This window comes from Cryptosporidium ryanae (genome assembly GCF_009792415.1).
Source record: "Cryptosporidium ryanae isolate 45019 chromosome Unknown contig_23, whole genome shotgun sequence".
NCBI classification, from domain to species: Eukaryota; Apicomplexa; class Conoidasida; order Eucoccidiorida; family Cryptosporidiidae; genus Cryptosporidium; species Cryptosporidium ryanae.
In genome coordinates this window covers 131,570-148,054 of record NW_027125500.1, presented here as the reverse complement: position 1 = coordinate 148,054, position 16,485 = coordinate 131,570, and the positions used below count along the sequence as shown (strand labels likewise).

General features: G+C 32.7%; 6 protein-coding genes across 6 annotated transcripts; 4 read left to right on the top strand and 2 right to left on the bottom strand.

Annotated features, from left to right (window-relative positions):
- Positions 1–1,044: 1,044 nt before the first annotated feature.
- On the top strand, positions 1,045–1,635 carry FG386_001359 (thioredoxin peroxidase; the record flags this gene model as incomplete). The annotated part of the gene is made up of 1 exon (XM_067340752.1): positions 1,045–1,635. The coding sequence occupies one exon, from the start codon at positions 1,045–1,047 to the stop codon at positions 1,633–1,635; it is 591 nt and encodes a 196-aa protein (XP_067198801.1).
- A 231-nt stretch (positions 1,636–1,866) lies between these two features.
- Positions 1,867–3,732, bottom strand: FG386_001358 (uncharacterized protein; the record flags this gene model as incomplete). Its single annotated transcript, XM_067340751.1, has 5 exons — positions 1,867–1,893; positions 1,920–3,143; positions 3,196–3,474; positions 3,535–3,602; positions 3,654–3,732. 5 exons carry the CDS (start codon positions 3,730–3,732, stop codon positions 1,867–1,869), a joined length of 1,677 nt encoding a protein of 558 aa, XP_067198800.1.
- Positions 3,733–4,460: 728 nt separating this feature from the next.
- FG386_001357 (nucleosome assembly protein) lies at positions 4,461–5,507 on the top strand (the record flags this gene model as incomplete). The annotated part of the gene is made up of 1 exon (XM_067340750.1): positions 4,461–5,507. The coding sequence occupies one exon, from the start codon at positions 4,461–4,463 to the stop codon at positions 5,505–5,507; it is 1,047 nt and encodes a 348-aa protein (XP_067198799.1).
- A 650-nt stretch (positions 5,508–6,157) lies between these two features.
- On the top strand, positions 6,158–6,904 carry FG386_001356 (uncharacterized protein; the record flags this gene model as incomplete). Its single annotated transcript, XM_067340749.1, has 1 exon — positions 6,158–6,904. The coding sequence occupies one exon, from the start codon at positions 6,158–6,160 to the stop codon at positions 6,902–6,904; it is 747 nt and encodes a 248-aa protein (XP_067198798.1).
- Positions 6,905–7,705: 801 nt separating this feature from the next.
- Positions 7,706–8,983, top strand: FG386_001355 (uncharacterized protein; the record flags this gene model as incomplete). The annotated part of the gene is made up of 1 exon (XM_067340748.1): positions 7,706–8,983. One exon carries the CDS (start codon positions 7,706–7,708, stop codon positions 8,981–8,983), a length of 1,278 nt encoding a protein of 425 aa, XP_067198797.1.
- Positions 8,984–9,356: 373 nt separating this feature from the next.
- On the bottom strand, positions 9,357–15,287 carry FG386_001354 (Pyruvate dehydrogenase; the record flags this gene model as incomplete). The annotated part of the gene is made up of 1 exon (XM_067340747.1): positions 9,357–15,287. One exon carries the CDS (start codon positions 15,285–15,287, stop codon positions 9,357–9,359), a length of 5,931 nt encoding a protein of 1,976 aa, XP_067198796.1.
- Between the last annotated feature and the right edge of the window lie 1,198 nt (positions 15,288–16,485).

Genomic DNA, 16,485 nt, shown 5'->3' with positions numbered 1-16,485 from the left:
AAACTTGTTATTTTCAATTTTACATTATTTTGAATAAATTTATATTTTGGGATCTCAAGCTATATACTTGATGCTGATATTGATCTTAATCTGCATTAATTGATGTACTGCCAAAAATTTTCAAAGAACATTACCAGAGAATATGTACTTCTTCACATGTAAGTTGGATATACACAATTTGCTTTTTCTATTTAATTAAATCTATTTTATTTTTAAATACACTGAATAAATTCAACAATTGAAAATTATATTAGAGATGGAATCCCAAAAGATTTAATTAATCACAATCTTCTTGAAGTTCTCATCAATTCATCAATACTAAGTACATTGGGAAACATTGGATCGATTCCCATTAAATACAATATTATGTACGTTTCAAGTAAGCAGAATAATGCCATAATTGTAACCGATACAAAGTAAGTTATATATTTTAGTTTAAATATCTTCGCTTAAATTCAATTATATATTTAGATATTCCTGCTATTTAAGGTTTTGCCTTTCAATGATAAGTTCCTGGGATAAATATAATAATATTAGAATTTATACTCTAAAGACTGGCTCAACACTCTCCACCTTACTTAGAAATTATAATTACCTTCAAACTAAATCATTTTAACATTATTAATTATAATTGATTCTTTTGTTTTTAACACTAGAATGTGTGTAATTTTTTTAGTTATCTCACGTGTAATGTCAATACACTGATTTCTTTAGATTCTTTCGATTGCACACCATGTGAATGCTACATAATTAACTGTATATTTGTCATCTATTTATTTGCAGCTCCACTATGTCGTTTGTTTATCTACTTTTTTATTTAAAAAAAATACTCATGACCAGTTACTTTATATTATTGATTAATATAATTTTCTTAATATGGCGCCAAAGCCGTTTCGAGTAGTTAAAAGTCAGTTTTCCCTCGTAAAATATTACCACAATATTTCTCCCCTCATTGCAGACAGAATCGAGTTTTCTTATTAAAGAGAATCTGTCTTTTATCATATTTGATAATTTAATCAAACTTATTTAATTTACTTTGAAAAAATGAGTTCTCTAGTTCAAAAACAAGCACCCAACTTTTCTGCGGAAGCCGTTATGGCTGACGGTTCATTCAAGAAAGTGTCTTTGTCTGACTATAGGGGAAAGTATGTAGTTTTGTTCTTTTATCCACTAAACTTCACATTTGTATGCCCATCTGAAATATTGGCATTCAACAAAGCATGTAAGGAGTTTGAGAAACTTAATGTACAGTTATTGGGTGTTTCTGTAGATTCTCAATTTTCCCATGCTGCTTGGAGACGCCTCCCAATAGAACAAGGTGGTATTGGAAACGTCAACTTTCCTCTTATTTCAGATTCAAATCATTCCATTAGCCAAAGTTATGGTGTACTTTTGGATGCTGGGATTGCATTGAGAGGACTTTTTGTAATTGATAAAGAAGGAGTCGTAAGAGTACAAATTGTTCACGATTTACCTTTGGGAAGATCAGTTGAAGAAGCATTACGTGTTATTGATGCTTTACAATTCACAGAGCAATATGGTGAAGTTTGTCCTGCGAACTGGAAAAAAGGTCAAAAAGGAATGACAGCCACTCACGAAGGTGTTTCCTCATATTTAAATGAATCTTTTAACTGAGTTCTACTCCACTATATTCTTTCTGTGGAAATTTCTTCTTCATTTAATGTACTTTAAAAGATTAAATGAAATAAAATTTAAAAGTGATGGATAAATGTTTAACTTGTATTCATTTTAAAGATCTGATCCAAATAGTGTGTCATCATCCCCATATTTCGACCCTTTATGTCGACTCGAATGTGGCACTAGTGCAAATAATCCCTGAGATTGGTAATTTAAAATGAATTATTATTAAATAATAGCGTGAATTTGTTTTGACTGAGTTTTTTCACAACTTAACTTACCTTTCTAGGTGTTAATAATCTTCTATTTGATATTACTACCCTTTTTCCAATATTTGATATTCTATCACTCTCTGGACTTTCTAATTCATTATTCTTTTTTGATCTATTGTATTCATTTTTCTGTTCATCAAATTGATTGCTGCTTTGATCATTTTCAAATTCACCATCTAGTTTTTCTATTAATTTTAATGATTTTATTAACAAACTCTCCATCATTTTGGTATCAATAGTCTTGCTCCTCTTTAATTTCCCCCTTTTCATTTTTAATGATATACTTTGCCGATTATTTTCATCCAAAACCTGTACTAATTTTTTAATATGTTCATCCAACTCATTGTTGTCAATATATTCCTTATTTTTTTTAAACACCATATCTGAGTTATCTTCATTTATATTGCATATTACATTATAATTTGCTGAATCTTGTAAATATGTTAATAATTGATCAATACTACTAATATTTATATCATTGTTGTCATATATCTTTATTTTATTCCATGCATCATTAATAACATTTCGCTCATCCTCCTCTAAATTGTTACTCATTTCAATTAATTCACTGTCTAGTTGAGCATTTAATTTATTTATATGTTCCAATTCAATTAATTTATCAAATTTTTTATCCGACTCATCCCTAATGTCTATCTTCTCCAATTTAAATTTTATTTTATTAATTTCGCTATTCAAATCGTTTATTTTTAATTTGTTGTCCCTGCCCTCTAACAACTCCTTCATGTATTTATCTGTTTCAATCTTTTTCCTGTCTAACTCTTCACTTAGTTTTAATAATAGTTCTTTATTTGAGGTTATATCCTTATTTATTTTGTTTATTTCATTTTCTGATATATTTATTTGTTCTTTCAACTGTCGTAAATTATTTTCATTTATTTCTTTTTCAACCCTTATTTTATTAATCTCATCACTAACTTGATCAAATTCTTTTTTTTTCAAATTTAATTCATTATTTATTTCATTATTTATTTTACAAAGCTGACTCTTCTTTTCTTCTTGCTCTTTTTTTAGTCTGTCAATTATTATTTCAATATTTTCTTTAGATGCAACTAGACCTTTCTTTTCCTGTATTAATTGATCGTATTCAATACTTAAACATTTAAATCTTTCAGACAAATACTCACTTAAATCAGACAATTGTTTGTGCCTTTCTTTCTGTTCATCTATCTTTATTTTCCATTTACTTTTTTCTTTTTCCCAATCTACTATAGACTTTATTTACAACTAAATAAATATAGCATTTTTATATTAATTTTAAACCTACTTGACTTATAACTGAATTTTCATTCACTAAATTGTTATTAGTTATTTTTGAATTATTTATTTCATCCTCGATACAATTATTTTTTTTCATCAAACAATCTAATTCACTTTTTTTCTTTTTTTTTAGTTCTTTTTTTTTATTCATTAATGTATTAAAATTACTTTCCAACTCTATTATTACTTTTTCCTGTATTCTGCTGTGAAAATCCAAATACTCAGATATTTGAGTTTGCATACCTTTAACCTCATTTATAGATTGTATTAATTCTTCTTGTTCGCTCTTTAATATGTTCAATAAATTAATCACAATTAATATTGACTATTTAACATTAAAACTTACCAATAATTTGTGATTCTCATCTTTTTCTACTATTATCCCCCTACTTATTTTTTCATATATTTTGTTTGCTTTTAAAGCGAATTATATAAATGTTTGATACTTGTAATTTAAAAAATTACCTTTTCTTAAATAATTTATTGAATTCTGTTCATCACCTAGAAGCTGCATCACATCATTATTAATTATATCTCTCTGCATTTTAATTTATTTACACCAAACTATTTGATATTTTATTATAAAATCAATTGATTTACTGGTTTTTCCTAGTATATTAAAGTTGTATTTCAATATTAGAAAACACTAATAAATAAATCAAACATTATATATATTTAAGAAAATAAAATCCAGATAACAAATCTAAGTGTTCAATTATTATTCCACTTAAATTAGACTATTTTTAATAATCTATTGCACTATATTATCACCTAAATTTATTATTATTATTATTATAAAAACCTATTATAAATAATCGTTACATGTGAAAAATTTTATGCACATTTACTTCATACCGTTATATGCATGCAAACAAACGTTTTATTTTTTTTTAAACATTATTTCAATCTAATATCTTTACAAATTTTAATCCCTATAAAGGAATGCTTATCATCACCTGTTTATACAAAAAAATGAGAAAGATATCATTTAGTAAAAATAGACACACACTTTGAATTTATAATTAAATTGTCGAACCAGACTAAGATTGTCACAAAAATATATACTTAAGAGCTTAGATCAATTTATTGAGTCTTCGCTCAAGTACTGCCAACTATGCTTTTTATGGTATATAATCAACAATATATATCATTGCCGCCAGATTCACTTGTCAAAATTAACAGAATATATTACTTTATTTGGCGTCAGCAAAGTCAGGGTTTACAAACTATTATATTTTGTCGTTTAATTTTTTTAGTGTGTTTTGATAAACCATGAATATTAACAAGCTAGATAACGAGTCAGGAGATATATTAGATGAATTAGAGGCACATCTAACTGAGGAAAGCAAGGAATCACTTAAAAAGTTAAGAGAACTGCAGAGCGAATTTACTTTGGTTGAAAAGGAATACAAATCGGAGATGAGAAGACTGAGATTTAAGTATGAGAAACAGTACAACGAAATATACAATAGGAGAGACCAAGTCCTTGAGCTGGGGAGCGTAGGCGAGACGGGAACCCCTGGAATACCTCAATTTTGGGTGAAAGCAATGAATAACAGTAGAATATTGGGATCGGCAATAGAAGAATACGACATTCCAATTTTATCCTACTTGAAGAACATAACCACTGAATGGACTTCAGAAGAACAATCTGGATTCGTTCTAAACTTTAATTTTTCGCCTAACCCATTTTTTGAAGGAACAAATATTCGAAAAGAGTACATAATGATATTTTTAGAAGATGATGAACCTCTTTTAAGTAGTACAGTATCTACAGAAATAAAATGGAATAGTGGAAAAGACCCTACTCAAGAAGTTGTTGTTAGAAGACAAAGACACAAACAATCAAAACAATTGAGAATAGTTACTGAAACTGCTCCACGCGAGAGTTTTTTTAATTTTTTCAAGCCACTAAATGTCCCATCAGATGAAGAGCTTTCGAAAATGGACAGATTTGATATTATGGAATTGGAGTCTACTGTTGAGACTGATTATGAAATGGGTATTTTTATTAGGGATAAACTTATTCCATACTCTGTTTACTGGTTTACTGGAGAAGCTATTGATGATGATGATGAAGTAGAAGAAGATGATGAGGGTGATATTCTAAATATTGGAGATGATAGCGATGCTTATAGTGATAGTATTACTGATTCTGATGATTCTGATATTGACGATTCTGACATTAACGATGACTATGATGGTGAACATCAAGATAGAGTTGACGAGGGAAACCGTGCAATAAATATCAAAACCCTACATCCAAATAAAAACACTTTTAAAAATAACAACAATGATAGATTTCAAAAAAGAAAATGAAAAATCAAGGACAATATATTAGATTTTTATAAGTGAATAATGATAGTACAACGTTTAAAATGGTTGTTACGTGGGAATTAAACGTAATTCTAGCCGTTTACGTCCATTGAATTTTGTGAAGCAATCATCATTTTGCTCTTATTGTACTTTCATTATTTAACGTATTATCTATTGTTTCCAGTTAAGTGTTAGATATTATACTTACTTATCGTAAAGTGCTATCATAAACACTTGAGTTAGTTTTTGCGTCTCTGTAACCATAATTTAGCTAGTTTAAATGGTATATGTATAACAGAAATACCTGTTATATACAATACTGAGATACTTGTCAGTTTTTAGTTAGGGAAACAAATTAATGTATTAATCCCGATTGTGTTTATCCAGGACTATCATCTGCACTTGAGCCAAAATTCCGGGATTAGCGCCAATAAATTCAGAGATATAGGTCAAATTAAATATGTATTATTAAGTCTGATTTAACAAGGCGAAAAAATAGATAATTAATATAACATTGTCATATTGTTTTGTGTTTTTTGAGTTATATTTTTTATGCTTCACTACATGAGCTCGTATCCTACGTAACTCTAGCTGTCACCTAACATCTTATATTTTTGAACCCAGATAACAAACAGTAATTTTGGTTTGTAAATATGGAAGAAAAGAGCAAAATAACAAATGACGAATTAAAAAATAATAGAGAAATTAATAATAATATTACAGACACGAGCGATGGCGGAATAATGGCAGCATTTAAGAACATTATAAATGATGAAAGAAATAGGGGAATAATATACATTTCAAGAATACCACCGAAGATGGGTCCTCATTACATTAGAGAAGTAATGAGTAGTTTTGGCGAGGTTGATAGGATTTTTTTGAGACCTGAGGATAAGTCGAAACATGAACAAAGAGTTAAGATGAGAAGGGGAAATTACATAAGGTACATAGACGGGTGGGTTGAGTTTAAGGACAAAAAAATAGCCAAGTCAGTTGCATCCTCCCTAAACAACACAATTATAGGTGGGAAAAAAAGACACAATGTTTGGAGAGATGATATGTGGTGCATCAAATACCTTTCAAACTTTAAATGGCACAATTTAACCGAGCATAACAGATATTTAAAATCAGTTAGAAAGGCAAAGCTGCAAGCAAGACTATCTCTCGTGCAAAAGGAGAACAACTACTACTTGCAACAAGTAGAAAAGGCAAAAAGAATGGAAAAAAACTCGAAGAAACAGAACAAAAATCAAATTGACTCTAAATTTAATGAACAAAGTGAGAAAAATCAAATGAATTTTTCAAATATGATTCATGAATCAAAAAAATCGTCACCAGGCTCAGCCATTGAAAGTAATGAAAGCAAAATAAGCAAGAAATCTCTTGGCCTACTTTTATAAATTCATCTGTATAAAGACAGCTTCTTTTTTATTTACTTTGAAAAATACCACGATATCTACGGCATCACCCATTCTAACAAGTGAGTTCAAGTCAGGCTCATATGTCCACCAAAACCCGCAAGTAACACTCCAGGCTCAAACTATTTTTTCTACATTTAAATATGCTATTCGTTTACTCTTGTGAGTAACCAAATTATCTTACAGTCTTATGCTTGTACACGTGGCGCCACATTGGCTTGGCGCAATTGGGGGGTATATTTGATAGATTTAGCTTTTTTAACTGTAAAACATATATTTACAAGTATATTATAGATAATACGCATATCCGTATTATAATGGAATAAATAAAGGTTAATTTACATTAAATGTGGATTTACATACAAGAACAGAAAAAACGATTTTTCTCTGTTAATAGTTTTAAGATTTGTTTTTTGTTCTGATAATATTAATAATAAAATAATATTTATACATACATATATATATACATATACATATATATATATATATATGTATATGTATATATATATAAATATTTCCCTGTTATATTCAGTAAACATTGAGGACAGTAAAACAAAAGGATAAACAAAGGCTTTATTTGTAAAGGATCGGTTTTTAGCAAAAATATCCATTAAGGTTACTCTTGGGATACTTTTTGCTAATCTATAATATTCAAAAGCAGTTGATATAATATACTGTCACTTTTTATCTGTTTTTTTGAGCGATAAAGGAAGTTATCCTAAAGGCATCTTATTTGCAGTTAGAATTATTCGAAAATTGGTAATATCCGACTAATAAGTGAAAATGTCAACACCTCAGAAACAATACGACCTATTTGTTTGGGGGTCAACTGGTTTCACTGGGAGTTTATTGTGTGAGCTCTTAGTAAGAACGTACAAGCCAGGATCTACTACTCTTAAATACTGTATAGGAGGCAGAGATATAAGTAGAATGGAGAGACTCAGAAAGCGTCTGATAGACGTATTAAACAAAGAAACGAAAACAAATGACGGCGAAGATATGATATCATCGATACCAATGTTTGTTTGCAACAACGATGATGAGTTAAGTAAATGCATTTCAAATTCAAAAGTATGTTTGACTTTCTCGGGTCCGTATTCAGAATCTGGCGAGATTGTGATTAAGCTTTGTTGCGAGCACTATACAAATTACGTTGATGTTTCTGGTGAATTCCTCTGGATAAAGAAAATGCAGAGGATTTACGGAACGTCAGTGGCCTCAAAAGGACTTAAATTTGTAATGGGAAGCGGATTTCTCTCTGCAGTTTCTGACTTGGGACTGCTCCACTTGCAAAACTTTGCAGCACAGACAAGTGGACTTCCATGCCAAGAAGTACTACATTACGAGGAGCATGTTGGACACAGACCTGAGCCAAGTTATGGTACGGTTAAAAGTATATTTTCCTACATTGACGAAACTGGCGAGGAAAAGTCCGTTGATGATCCGTATTTCCTTTGCAACGGAAAACTATGTTTAAGCAATATTGACGAAATTATAAATAAAAACAAGGTTTCTGAAAAGCCAGTTTACAACGATCTAGTTCAGTCCTGGACAACGCCTAATATTACTTCACGCTATAATTCGTCTTATGTCCATTTTTCGAATGAAGAGATGGGATATCCTTATGGTATGGACTTTGTTTTTTCTTCAAGATCCTTAAACAGTTCCTACTTGTCTGCTGTTACTGGGAGCCTTTCCAGAACAGTTAGCAATATTGTGCTCAAGTCCCGGGTGTTCCTTGAAATGTTTAGATGCACTGCTTATTATATATTTGGTGAGGGGCCTGATGTCACCAAGGCTCGGGGAAAGGTTTTCAAGAGTTTTTTTGTTGGAACTAATATGCAGGGTAAAAGTTATAAATGCACAGTTACTGCTTCCGATATAGAGGAGTATGGCATAACCGCTATTACCGCACTATCATCCTGTCTTGCCATTATATTTGACGGTGAATTGCTCCCTCAGACTTATGGCATGTCTTCTCCATCGTGTCTACTTGGCACATTTGCCATCAAGCAGTGCCAAGATTTGGGGCTCCAATTTGACGTTGAACACATCCAGTAAACAATGTATTGAACTCAATTGAAACTGTGACTTATTTGCTTTGAAATTAGGGTGCAATGAAATGAAAATGAGTGTTAGAGGTCCCTGGAGCAGGTTTAGAAATAGGTATAGGTGAAGCATAACTCTTTAAATATGTATTTCACATTTGCTCTTTAGTCACCCTATTTTTCCGCAGATAAACTATGTCAGCGAGAAATCACCTTTAGGAGATTAGGCAGGGTCGCGGAAAATAAGCAGGCAACTGTATCCGCTCACACCGGAACATAGAAACGAATACCAACTTTGTTCACTCTAGAGAACCAAAATACAACAACTATCAGTACGGAGTCTAAACAAATTAAATTGCTATTTACCCTGTGGCAGTTTAAATAAACTAAGACCAGGCCTCTACATTATATCTACCTTGAATTTGCGTTTGATTAAGTAAATTATCTGCTTCTGCTTCAGAAATTTCTGTCTGTTTAATAATTATGTTAATAATAGCCTTTCTAATGTCAATAGGCACTTGTTTGGTGCCACATAAGTAAAAGTAACCCTTTCTCTCAAATAAGTTGGTATAAATTTCCTCGCTATTTTCAATCATCAAGTGCTGTACGTACATTTTTTGAGAATACCTAATATTACTGTGATTAGATTCCTTGTAACCTTTATTGTCCCTTGAAAAAGCGATATTTAATGACGTAATTACACCTTCAGAAACATAATTCTCAAGTTCTTCACGGTATAAGTAATCCATATCGTAATACCTGCATCCAAAATAAAGAATAACAGGCCCTATTTCTTCGCGTAATACGTCTCTTGCGTATTTTTTATACTGTATAAACGCCCTAAATGGAGCCAATCCGGTTCCCATACAGGCCATGATAATAGGTGTCTTGTTGTCAGTTGGCAAGTTAAAAGCGCTTGCCTTAATACAACATGGGAGTCTAATCAGACAAGTATTGTCACTTAGTCTCGGAAGCCTATTAATAAAACCGGTGCATTGTCCATAACGAACCTGATCATTTTCCAATCTCCAGTCAACTATACCCACACATAGCTCAATTTTATCACCATTCAAATACTTGCAGGAAGAGGCAATTGAGTAGGATCTAGACTTGATAAATGGGACAAGGTCTAACAATTGGGATAAGGTCGGTTTTATAGATTTAAACGAGTAAAAATAATCCATATATGTGCCTGTTTTAGCGCTGAATTCATCAATTAATTTCCTGTCGTACCTTTGTGAAGACCATTTTTTTGCCTCCTTTTTATCATTTATATCCTGACAATATTTGTAAACTTGCTGATAAAATTTTCTGTTAGGCTTACCCCACAGATCCAGACACTCAACTAACAACTGTATTACGGTTATGTATTTATCAAATAAAGATAAGTATCTGTGATTCACTTTAAAGTTTTTGTTCCCGACGTTGTTCTCGTTTAAGCTTATTTTCACTATACTATTCGGATTGTATCCAAAGTATTTACATGCTTTGAGGGACTCCTCGTAATCATTTTGACCATATAGCGCCAAACTGTCACCCAAGTTGTAACTCATTCTTCCATTCACATCTTTCAAATCGAGAACTATGTGTCTCACATCCTTGTCATATTCACCTGATGTTATTCTCTCATTCATAATCATGGATACCAAAAATGAATTTGGTGGTATTATTGGTGAATATGAATGTGAACTCGCATTTTCTGCACCTTCGCCACAAATATCATCGTGAATGACATCACACAGCAAACCGGTACTGCTGTCTATTTTGTCGTTTCTGAACTCCCCAGTTATTTCAACGTTATAAGTTGTTTCTGGTGGAAAATGATTCCGATTAGTGTTTAGATTCTCTTCACTGTCATCCTGATCTACCTCCGGAGCGTTTATTAGTCTTAAGTAGTCTGGGAACCAATCCATCAAATCTGTTTCGAATTTCTCCTCCGATTGATCATCTCCCATGCCTATTCTTCCTATCCTCGTCGCCCCACACTTAGTCAACAGCTCGTCCCACTTTTTAGCTGCTTCATTAAAATATACGTAATTTGAGTCACCAAGTCCGAAAATTCCATAGTTCATGTGTCCTAATATGCTACAAACGCCAGCTTTATTGTCTCCACGGTTATCCCCTAACTCTTTTTCTAATTTGCTTTTCAACGAATCATACAGCTTCTTTGATGTTCCTGGGAACTCGCCTTGTCCGGATGTACTTGTGACTATAACCACAGACGAGTATTTTGAATCATCCAATAACTCATCCAAGTCCAAGTCATTCAAGTTAACGGTATTAGATTTATACCCCCTTTTATGTAGCTCGCTCTGAATATACTGTGATACCTCCTCTGAATTACCTGTTTCGGTACCGTATAGCACATTTACCTCCCTTTCCAGCTCAAATTCACTGTTATTTACATTGTCCCCATTTTTAAGAGACATTAATTGCTCTTTTAGTTTTTTTATCTGATCCTTTAATTCATTCACAGATACATTCTCTGATAGATTTTTTAACTTTTGGAATCGCTTGTCCGAGTAAACCTTTAATTTCTCGTTCGCTATTGTAGCTAATTCTGGATTGTTTCTAATTAGCTGCAGAAAACGATTTTCTCTCTTTAAAAAATTCTCAATATCCACCTTTATCTTTTTAGAATCGAGTGTAAAGCCAGAAGAAACTATATTGGTCATATTTTCTATCTTTTTGGTCTCAACCTTGTCCGGATTGTATCTATACAATGGCCAATAACCAGTTTCTACTGCCAACTTGACGCTTTCCTGTTGCAAGTTGTACTTTGTATATCCATGCTCAATACATGTCGAATATGCTACTACCAAAGAAGTGCCATTGTACCTCTCTGCTTCCACCAGCGACTTTATCGTCTGAGAATAATTTGCTCCTAATGCCACAGAGGCCACATACACAGACCCATACTCCATCGCAATAGTGCCTATATCTTTTTTTTGTCTCAAATTACCACCCTGAGCGAATTTAGCTATTGCTCCAAATGGTGTACTCTTAGATGCCTGACCCCCCGTATTTGAATAAACCTCGGTATCTAATATTAATATATTTACATCCTCACCGAATGCTAAAACGTGATCTAATCCGGCGTAACCTATATCATACGCCCATCCATCTCCCCCTATTATCCAATGACTAATTTTCGGTATTAAATCCCTGTTTTCGTACAACTTTTTAAGTCCATTTATCTGATATGCACTCAGTATTCCCGAAAACTTGTTCTCATTCTTGTCTATTTTATGATTCTCCAGTATTCTTGTTACCTCCTCATATATACTCTGACACAATTCACCGTCTTTGTTGTTTTTTAGCCATGATCTCAGGTAATCCTCAAGTTTTAAATAGGCAGTCATTAACTCGTTGTATTCGTAAACACCGTTGGACAATATCAACTCCTCCTTATTCTTAAACAAAAACTTGTCTTCGCCCTCGTCATTATTCGTTAATATACTCTCTACCAATACCCTAAACTTTTCTCTTCTTTGTCTGTAACCAATTACCATTCCAAGTCCAAACTCCGCGTTGTCTTCGAAAAGCGAGTTACCCCAGGCAGGACCAAATCCTTTTTGATTCTTAGTATACGGAACTGACGGATATGAAGCCCCCCATATAGATGAGCATCCGGTTGCGTTCGCTATTACCATTCTCTCGCCGAATAACTGAGTCAGCAGTTTGACATACGGAGTCTCCCCACAACCCTCACATGCGGCTGAGAACTCCAAAAGCGGTTGCTGGAACTGGGATCCCCTGACTGTATACCTATCAAAAAGAGAACCTCTATTTGGCAATTTAATTAGGTAGTCCCAGTTAATACCCTCTTTCTTCTCACATTCCTGCAATGGTTCCATTCTTAATGCATCATCCGGACATGCGTGTACACATAACTCACACCCTGTACAATCAAGTGGCGATACTTGTATTCTATAATAATAAGATAAATAATCACTTCCTCCCTTGGCCTTTGGTATATCCATTGTCTTTGGTGCGTTTTCATATTCCGTTTCGTCTAAAATAAAAGGCCTTATTGCAGAGTGAGGGCATACAATTGAACAATAATTACACTGAGTGCACTTGTTCATATCTACTATTGGAATCGAGATGGCTATGCCTCTCTTCTCATAAGCAGTTGTTCCAAGAGGAACCGCTCCAGTTGGGTCAAAAATTGATACTGGAAGATCATCGCCTTTAAGAGAATTCACAGGTTTTAATATATTGTCTACAAAGAAGTTAATGTCTGTTTTGCTAATCAACTTAGTATCCTTTTTTACCCCGTTACTTTTATTTCCACTTGAGACGGAGACACCACTATCTCCACCGATACTCAACCATTTTTCTCTATTATAACTCACTTGTATCAACGATTCAAGTGTTAAATCAACTGCGTTCCAGTTTGACCTCACCACTGACTCTCCTTTCTTTCCATATGTTTTTTGTATCGCGTCCTTAACCAACTCAATTGCCTTTTTTACAGGTATTATTTCTGTTAAACTGAAAAATACAACCATCAATATGTTGTTAATACGCCTACCCAAATTAGATTTTTGTGCTATTTCTTGAGCATTAATAACATAGAATTTAACATTATTTTTAGCTATTTTATACTTTACGTTATCAGGTATTTCCTTTTCAAATTCCCCTAATTCTTTCCAAGGACAGTTTAGCACGAAACACCCATCCTCTTTTATTGTTTCAAGAACGTCGAATTTATATATATAGGATGGATGATGCACTGCTATGTAGTCGCACCTTTGCAGCAAATAGGAAGATTTTATTGTTTTGGGACCGAATCTTAAATGGCTCATGGTCGCTCCTCCTGCCTTTTTGGCGTCATATGCGAAATAACCCTGAACATTTAGGCTCGTTGAGTCGCCTATTATCTTAATTGCATTCTTATTTGCAGAAACAGTGCCATCTGAGCCAAGTCCCCAAAACAAGCATTGTTTCGTTTCCTTTGGCAATAAATCAAATTTTGGGTATCTTATTTTAAGTGATTTGTACGTAACATCATCCTCTATCCCTACAGAAAAGTTGTTTATTGGATTGTCACTTATCATATTTTCCCAGACCGATAAAGCCATTCCTGGAGTAAACTCTTTACTGGCCAATCCATACCTCCCACCGAGAATTATTATTTCTTTGTTTGACTCAACCTCGCTGATCATGTTGCACTCTTCTCGAAAGGGTTCCACTACTCTTCCATCGACAATCTTCGTTCTAGTTTCCCCCAATTCTTCCACCTTCCTCCTTTTGTTATAATTAATCGTGCTCGCACAAACATCCATATATAATGGCTCTCCCAAAGCTCCGCTCTCTTTGCATCTGTCCAATACAGTTATTCTCTTAACTGTTTTAGGTATCCTTTTTAAAAAGTCGCTTGCTGACCATGGCCTAAATAATCTTACTTTAATCATTCCGATCTTCTCATTTCTTGTTTCAATCAAATGATCTATCATTTCCTCCACAGTTAGACCCCCGGAACCCATAATTACTATTAAATACTCAGCTTCACTATGACCGTAATAATCGAATAAATTGTAACTCCTTCCTGTGTATTTGGATAACATATCCATTGCGTTTTGTACAATACGTGGTGTCGAATCATAAAATTTATTTCTAGATTCTGCCAGTTGAAAGTTAACGTCTGAACACGTTGCAGTTCCTCTTTGGATTGGATGTGTTGGATTCAATGCTCGCTCTCTAAACTCCCTTAATTTATCATACGGAAATACCTTTTTTATTGTGTCGTAACTTATCATCTCTATTTTTTGCAGTTCATGGGAAGTTCTAAAACCATCAAAAAAATTAACAAATGGTACGCTTGATTCAAATGTACTTATATAAGATATCAATGACATATCCATTACTTCTTGTACAGTCATTGAACCTAAAAATGCCCACCCTGTTTGTCTAGCTGCCATTATATCATTATGGTCACCAAAAATTGACAATGACGATGTAGCTAATGCTCTTGCAGTTACATGAAACACACATGGCCAAAGTTCTCCTGCTATTTTGTACATATTTGGTATCATTAGTAACAATCCCTGCGATGCTGTAAATGTTGTTGTTATACATCCAACTGATAAAGACCCGTGTAGTGCACCTGCTGATCCCATCTCGCTCTGCATTTCTACAACAGACACTACTTGATCAAATATGTTGCGTTTTCCTTTTGTCATCCACGAGTCCGCTACCTCTGAAATTGTACTAGATGGTGTTATAGGATATGTGAATGCAACCTCAGAGCATGCATATGCAATATGACATGCTGCAACACAACCATCTACTATTTCCTTTTCACCCCCCATTTTCACACTCTTAATATAAAATTATATTATTCAATATAAGATTATTATCTCACCTTTCTCACCCAATTATCTATGCAATTTTATCCCCACTTATCCTCAATTTTATCCGATTAAATATAACTATACCAGATCTTACGATTTATTATGTAACTACATTTAAAGATAAAAATAATTAAAAAAACCCTATTTGACAGACAACAACACTATAACACTGTATGAAAAAAAGTTTTAAACTTAAAAAAATCTAAAGATAGCATTTACAGTTTATTATTTGTCTGTCATACTTTTGCCAAATCGCTCACTTTCTTTACTTACCAATAAAAATTAACAGCTGTTGTATAAAACAGATAAAAATTATAAAGGAACCAAAACTTTTATTCGGTATATTAAAATTCACCGTTATTTTTATCTCATTTACTATTTTTGTTTTTTCGATTAGACATTTTTCAGAGCATACATTATTTGTGTTCACTTTAATCCCCTCCCTCGACAAATAAACTCTAACAAAATAACCCGCGAAAAATGCATGCGACTACTGAATAGCTTATATTATTTTACTAATAAATATTTTAACAAATAAGAAAAGTTTTTTAAGTAAAACTTTTAATATTTCTATTGAAATGACAATTCTTATTTAATTACAGTTTTACAGCAAGTTTGACACGTTTCACTTTTTTTTCTCGGGACAAACCAATTCATTTCAAAGAAAAATGAAATCCATATATAAATATATATGTATTTATATATTGGACTACCTGATCACTTATAGCTAATGTGAAGACTGGAATTACTAGTAAAAATATTACTTTGAATAAAACAGATCTGTTTTTTCTGTAACATTTATTTCTATTTTTCGTCTTGTAATAAACATTCTTCCCTTAAACATATTTTATGATCACTAGAATTGTTTAAAACTAAAAACCTTCAAACACAGGTGACCCTCCTAAAGGACAATATATGTCACTTTTTTTTCACATTTGTAATTGAGAACTTATTGTAGTAAACGCGCAAACCACCATGAGTTCTTATATTGTGTATCTCTGAAAGAGACCTATTGAAAACGGTACATATAAGTGAAAAGAAATAAAGTATAAGACCCAAAATAGTACGCACCCATACAAATGAATAATACAAACATATTCGCGAAAAAATAGTTTGGAAAGTGCAATCCATTTTTTCTCACCTACCTAATATGAAA